The following is a 7,244-nucleotide window of genomic DNA, read 5'->3' as shown; positions in this document are numbered from 1 at the left end:
GCCTTGATGGAATTGGCAATCATCTCCTACAATTGCTGAACAGACAACGAAGCAATTGACATCGAATTTTGTGGTTGGCCTTCTTGTAGAATAGTCTTCCTCTTATCATCATTCCTGTCTACAGGTGTATGACTTAATTCAGCAGCGTCACGACTCTCGATGTGATTCTTGAGGGATGCAATTTATAATCCCTTTCTTTGATAGCCTTTATCAGCATGTTAGCTTCTTTTCGAGTTTGGCCATCCTTTCTTCACTTGTTCCCACATTAGCCATCATGACTAACATTATATTTGGGTTTAATTCTTCTTCACCTGATTGCTCAGAAGGTGGAACATGCTTGTTAACTGTAGGACTTTCTTTAATGACAACTCCACCTTACAGTTGTTTTGAAATTTGTTCCCATATATTCCTTGCAATCTTGAAGAGAGACAACTCTTCAGATTGTTGAATCCCCTTAGAGCGGTTGCGAGTAATTGGTCTGTTGTGGATATCGCTTGAAGTTTTGGGAGCGTTGATTTTGGAGGCCATGAATTTTTTAGTTAGATTTGTATTGTAGAGAAAGAGATGAAAGGTAGAGATGGTCCCATTGGGTGTGCAAAACTGTTCGACAGGTTTTCCATAGAAATTCAATTCGCTGAATTCGAACTTTGTATTTGTATTGATTTGTGGTATATAAAAGTACAATATCTAATATATTCCTTTGATTCCTTCTCTAAAACGTTACAATAAGTTTAAATCTTCCAAATCTTCTTGCAATTTTAGTTTTGAAGTCTTCAGGAGCTTGGAGCCTAAGTCTTCCAAGTCTTTTGAACTTTGGAGCTTCAAACTTCAATTTTGCAAAACTTCAATCTTCAGAGCTTTTGATCTTCAGAGTTTGCAATCTTCTTCTTCTTCTTCTTCAAAATGAAATGGCAGATCCTCTATTTATATAGGATTTCTATGGGTTTTAGGTGGGCTTGAGCCCCATTTGCCTTTGGACTTTTGGGTTTTGGCCCAACTACTTTTTGGGCCCGAGCCAATATTGGGTTTCGGCCCAACCACTTTTCTGTGGCCCAAATTTTCCACTGTGGGCTTGAATTGAGTTGAATTTTGGACCCAGCAATTTTAAATATTTGGTCCAATCCGATTTCTGATTCAAAGCCCAATTGGTCATTATCTAGCCAAATTTATTGGTCTAGGCTTTACCATCTTTGAAGGTGATAAACCATTATTATGATCACATGACCAAATGAACGACACGTGGTATTTTGTGATTGGACAAAATTTCTTCTTCAACACTTATTTGTAAAGTTTTAGAAGTCGTGAATTAGATTTTAAAATATAGAATTTTAATGGAATTTTAGTGGAAGATGTAGATTTGATTAAAGTTTTAAGAGTTATAAATTTTAGTTGATTCAAATCTACTAAGTTAAAATTGTGATATAGATATATATTTTTTTCTGTGAACATATACATATATCAATTCATTGACCTTTCTTTATTCCATAAAGTGATCTTACAATGTTTGATTTTTTTTATTTAACTGGAGGGTCATTATTGAAGAGCATAAGCAAAAAGATTTAGTGTTTTTGTTATGTTCTAAAAGGCAAATACTAACTTAAAAATATTAATAGAATTATCATAAGGGACAAAAATGTATTTCTCTCTTATTATTTTATTATAAAATGTTATAAATTGAGTTTTCCTTTGTGTCTATGATCTAGATTTATACCTTTCTTCATTTTCTTTTCCAAGTAGATCGATTTATTATACCTTTTCAATTCTCTTTAATTAGTTAAAAGAATCTTGAAACTTTAATGAAAAATGCAGATCAACAATTTGGCTTGTGTATTGGCATTATTAATATTAAAATGATGTGACAGTATAATATATAATATAATACTCTAAATTTTAAGTACATTAGACAGATATGAACTACAAAACATTTTGATCCTTAACACAATTTTTTTGTAGTAATCGAGTTATTTTCGCTTATATATATATATCTAAGATGTTTGATTTATCGATAACTCTTCCATTGATGTCTTTATCTATGTTCCTTATTGGTATATGAATATTTTGGACTCTATTTTTTAAAATTAATTTTCTCTTCCATGAAGGAAAGTAAAAAAGAAAAAAAAATTGATTTAGTATATAGGATTAAGACTTCAAATTCAAGCTTGACTACTAGGGTAGACGTTTTGTTTTTTGAAAATTAAAATCTATTTCATCTAAATTTCTTATCATGATTTTAATATTTTTTTAAGAAAAATAGTTAAATTCTTAGCTAAATTTATAAAATGAAAAATAATTTTTAAAAACTATATTTTTAAATTTTCAAAATTTAGCTTGGTTTTTTAAAACATTAATAAAAAGCGAATAACAAAACAAGTTATAAGCTTAGAGGTGAAATTAATGTTTACAAGCTTAATTTTCAAAAATGAAAAATGAAAAATGAAAAATCAAATGAGTATAAATGGGATCTATACAATTTGGCCTCTTTTTTTTTATGTTTGAGGTCTCATGTGTTGATTTCTCATACATTTTTCTTTATTGATAAAATTTCTCTCATACAATTAGAGCATATGTTCATCATTCTATAAATATAATACCAAACTACAAACTTGTTGGCTGTTGCTACATGTTAGGGTGAAGTTAAACAAAAATGAACTCCCATAAAAAAATGCACGTGTATTTCTTGCAACTTGAATGTAATAATTCCAATATTTTGAGGTCTTTTGAAAATTGAAAAGAAGATTTTTAAGTGCATGAATCGAGAGAATAAAAATAAAAGAAAATTGAAGTTAAAAGTGTTTCGAGACATACTATATATTTTTAAAAAATTCGAACGGTGAAGTCATACTTACGATGGAAAGTTACTCTTCCTTATCGATTCCTGTGGGGCTTGATGATGTTATTGTTATGTTTAATGATATATCTAGAATGCGCTTGAGATTGGCATCTCTTCCTTATGGACTGAAACTGACTCTAAAATCATTTGGAATCTCCTGATGAGGAAGGATAGATATGTGAATGAGGTTCAAATCTTAATTGATGCGATTTGAGAGATCCATCTGATTGGCTACTTGGCTTTTTGTGGACTAATCGATAATTTAACTCGATTGTCCATGTTTTAGCATTTCATGCTCACATGCATCGACATTCTACTGTGTAGCTCGATGACCATCCTCCATGAGCAGATTCTGCTATTCGATCTGATTTCCATTGTCTTTGAACTCTTTTCTTTGTTCGTTTATATGAAAAATTGGAGACTAAATAAAAACAAATAAATAAAACATATTTTTATCTATTTAAGTTATATTGTATAAACTTTTCTACTTTAAGTCACATAATTTGTAAGAACATATATCTATTTTGATATAATTTGCCATTAAAATAGACTCATTTAAAATTAACACTCATTAAAGATCAAAATTTTAACCCACACCCTAAACATATGGCGAGAATCAAATCAACTTTTTAAATGATAATATTGTCTTATCCACAGAGTTATATTTATACATATTTTCTTATATATATACAATTACTTAGGATGTTTGTGGGTTAGATTGAGTTGAATCACTTTTTAGTTTTTAGCCCTGACCTAACTATTCGGGTCATAAATTGCTTCAACCCAAACAACCCTGATTAAATTAATAAACTCAAACCAATTCGACCATGAAACATTTGGGTTGAGTTGGTTCGAATTAGTTGGGTCATTCTTTAAATTTTTTGTTTTAAGTAGAAGTATAAAAGAATTTGTTTATTAATTTTCACATATTGAACTCAGCAAATCAATTTCAATTTATATTATTAAAAATTTATATCCATAGTGTTAAAGAAATTGTTTTCAATAATCTTGAATAATAATAATCTAAAAAACTCATGAAGTTAACTTAAAATGAATTTATGTATATATGATTGTATTGAAAGTAAAAAGATTACCTTTTTAAAATTAGTAGTTGATTTGAGTTATGTTATGTAAATCTACAAATCATCCCAATCTATAAAGTTTTCATTTATTTAGATCTAATCCAATCTAAATGAGTTGATAACCTAATTCAAACTATAAATATTAGGTTAATAACTCAACACAAACCGTACATATTAGATTAGATTGATCAAATTTTTTGAATCATTAGATTTTTTGAACCGGCATTATTACATGAAAGATTAGTTAATTATATAAAAACCAATACCATTTTTGGAAAGCGGGTGTAACCTAAAATTGTAATTAGCTTTAGGCATTATCAACATTCTTATTCTTATTTCAGAAAAATGTATACACCTTCCAAGAAAGAAACCCATTCTTAATTAGAGATTAAAATATCATTTTAGTTCTTAGTTCAAATATAATTTTAATTTTAGTCTTATATTTTCGATAAATCTTAATTAGTTTTTTACGACTTGTTATAGTTGATTTCTTTCTTTCTTTCTTTATTTTTTAATGTCATATATTAGAATTTCACTATAAATTTTAAAAATATATCATATATTTATTTGTGATGTTTTCAAATATAGAATGGTGAGTCTATTTATTTATAAATATAGCAAAATTTTATTGATAAAATATTGATGGATGTCTATCCGTGTCTATCACTTATAGACAGTAATATTTTGCTAATTTGAAAATATTTCTAACGTTTTTATCATTTAAAATAATTATTTTATTATTTTCTTCATATGAAAATTATTATTATTATTCAGGCAACTTCGATGAGAAAAATAACTTTGAAAAACTAAATTTAAGATTTGTAAAAAATGCAATAACTAAAATTCAACAAAAACTCAAGTAGATGAAAATGTTATTATAACCTTAATTAAATGAATACAGTGACACTTATCTAGTTATCTCCTCTGGATCTTTAAGTTTGGTAATTCCCAATAAGCAACCATATATGGCCAAATTCCACTGTCTTCTGTTTCTTACCAAAAACACCAAATCCTTCCATAAATGGTGAACTTCTCATAACTGGCTCCTTGAATTTCATGGTTCTTTCTCAATTTTTAAAGTTAAATCACTCTAATTTTCTCAAAATTAAAAAAAAGAGGTCTTTTATATATATATATATATGTTAATCTTTCATTTTCTAAAATATTCAGGGGAACAAATTAGTGAGAACTCTAAATCCTCAATTTTTTTGTTTTTGTTTTTTGTTAAATTTTACATGATGGTTTTTTCTTTTCCTTTGAATTTTATGCAGGTATAGCTTGATATCAGTTATGGCAGATCATGATCAAGAGCTTCCTCCCCCAAGTCAATTTGTTCCTTTGGACTTCAGCTCAATTCAAACTGTTCCTGAATCTCACTTGTGGCCAGACTCCAATGAGTTATCGCTCGCGGTCGAGTTGGACGAAAGGGTTTCACTCCCGATAATTGACCTTCTCGACAATGGTGCGTCGGAGCTCCTAGGGAGGGCATGCGAGGAATGGGGAATGTTTCAATTGATTAACCATGGTGTCCCGAAAACACTAATCGACGAAGCGGAAGAGGAGACTCGACGCCTTTTCACTCTCCCAGCTAGACAGAAGATGAAGGCATTACAGTCCCCCAGCAGCATCACCGGTTACGGCATGGCCGGAATATCGAAGTATCATCCGAAATTGATGTGGCATGAAGGATTCACCGTGTTGGGTTCTCCAGTTGATGATGCTAAGAAGCTTTGGCCAAATGACTACAAACGGTTTTGGTAAATCCAGGCAACTTTTTTCATGCACGTACACAATTAGGGTTTATCGCCATAACATATTCATATAATTCACTTTTATTTCATGCATATAAATTGGAGTTAAATTATTATAATATATAATTTCAGTCCTTTTAGAGAATTATGTAATATCTACAAATGAAAAATTGCAAGAATAGTTATTTACTTATGCGATTTTGAGTTGATTTTAAATCTAATGAAGTATAAAGAGCTATAAATCACTAACATTAATGATCCAGTTTATTTCACTTAAAAATTTAGAATTTAAATAGATGCATTTTTTAGATTTGAGATTTTAATGGATATAATTCTCAAAGTTGACGTTTTTTTCTTATTATTATTTAACAAAATTTGATTAAAAAAAAAAAAAAGGGGTACCTGGACTAACTTTGGACATTAATATTTTAACCCATTTCTAAAAAGATTTAAAAAAAAATGTTAAATTTGAGACCCGTACACCTCAAGACCTCAAAATGATTTATTTATTTATTTTTAAAATTGCTTATGTTTTAAATCTTCCATTTGTGTTTTGATTATAAAAATTCATTTCTTTATGATTTCATCACACATCATATATAGTAGTTAATAAATAAGTAAATCACATGCATTAACCATTTTTATATGGCCTAATTGAAAATTTTGCACATTGGATTGTAATTTATTTTTCTTTTTAAAGTGATGTAATGGAGGAGTATCAAAACCAAATGAAGGGTTTAGGAGAAAGGCTAATTAGGTTAATCTTCAAGTTTCTTCATATCTCCGATAAAGAAATGGTGAAGATGTTGACTTCAACCTGCGACTCCGGCGGAAAACCCTACATGGCTCTCCGCCTGAACTCATATCCACCGTGCCCCGATCCAAGTCGAGTCGTCGGCCTCGCCGCCCACACTGACACCTCCCTCTTAACCATCATTCATCAGGTACGCAGTGATGGGCTCCAGGTCTTCAACGACGGAGCAGGTTGGGTTCCGTTGTCTCCGATGAGTGGTACTCTCATCGTCAACGTTGGCGATATCCTACATATTCTTTCAAATGGGCGGTTTCCGAGCATTCTTCACCGGGTGACGATACAAGAAAATAAGGAGCATAGATATTCATTGGGATATTTCTATGATCCACCAGCTGGTTTATACATTTCACCTTATTGTAAGCCATTGAGTGAATCTCCACAGATTCCTCTTTATAGATGTGTGAATGTGCAAGAATATTTCACCATCAAGGCCAGCAACAAGGGAAAAGGACTTTCTGCCATAAAAATATGATCTTTTAAATTTAAACCCCTTTTTTTTGTCACCGTTTTCAGAAGGGTTTTCAAATAATAGGTTAAATTTTGATTTTCAAATTTAATGTTCGCACACAGCTTTGTAATAATTTGGAAACTTGTTGGCAAATTAAAGGTTTATTATATTTACAGCTTTACATTTATTTTATGTGTTTGTCATGTTTCTAGTTACTGTTTTTGAAGATACAGATGATGTTTTTGTTAGAATATTGATTGTTGTGTAAGTGTGAAGAAATTGTTGTATGACAGAATTGAAAATTTAATCAAGTGATTGA

The 7,244-nt window shown here is 30.1% G+C and overlaps 1 protein-coding gene across 1 annotated transcript; it reads left to right on the top strand.

The window, feature by feature from the left end:
* Window positions 1-4,979: 4,979 nt before the first annotated feature.
* Window positions 4,980-7,236, top strand: LOC120075911 (gibberellin 3-beta-dioxygenase 1-like). Its single transcript, XM_039029654.2, has 3 exons — window positions 4,980-5,094; window positions 5,184-5,669; window positions 6,364-7,236. The coding sequence occupies exons 2-3, from the start codon at window positions 5,203-5,205 to the stop codon at window positions 6,947-6,949; spliced, it is 1,053 nt and encodes a 350-aa protein (XP_038885582.1). The 5' UTR covers window positions 4,980-5,094; window positions 5,184-5,202; the 3' UTR covers window positions 6,950-7,236.
* The last annotated feature ends 8 nt before the right edge of the window (window positions 7,237-7,244 follow it).

This window comes from Benincasa hispida, chromosome 4 (genome assembly GCF_027475165.1).
Source record: "Benincasa hispida cultivar pf3 chromosome 4, pf3_genome.v1.1, whole genome shotgun sequence".
NCBI classification, from domain to species: Eukaryota; Viridiplantae; Streptophyta; class Magnoliopsida; order Cucurbitales; family Cucurbitaceae; genus Benincasa; species Benincasa hispida.
This window is presented reverse-complemented; position numbering and strand designations above follow the sequence as displayed.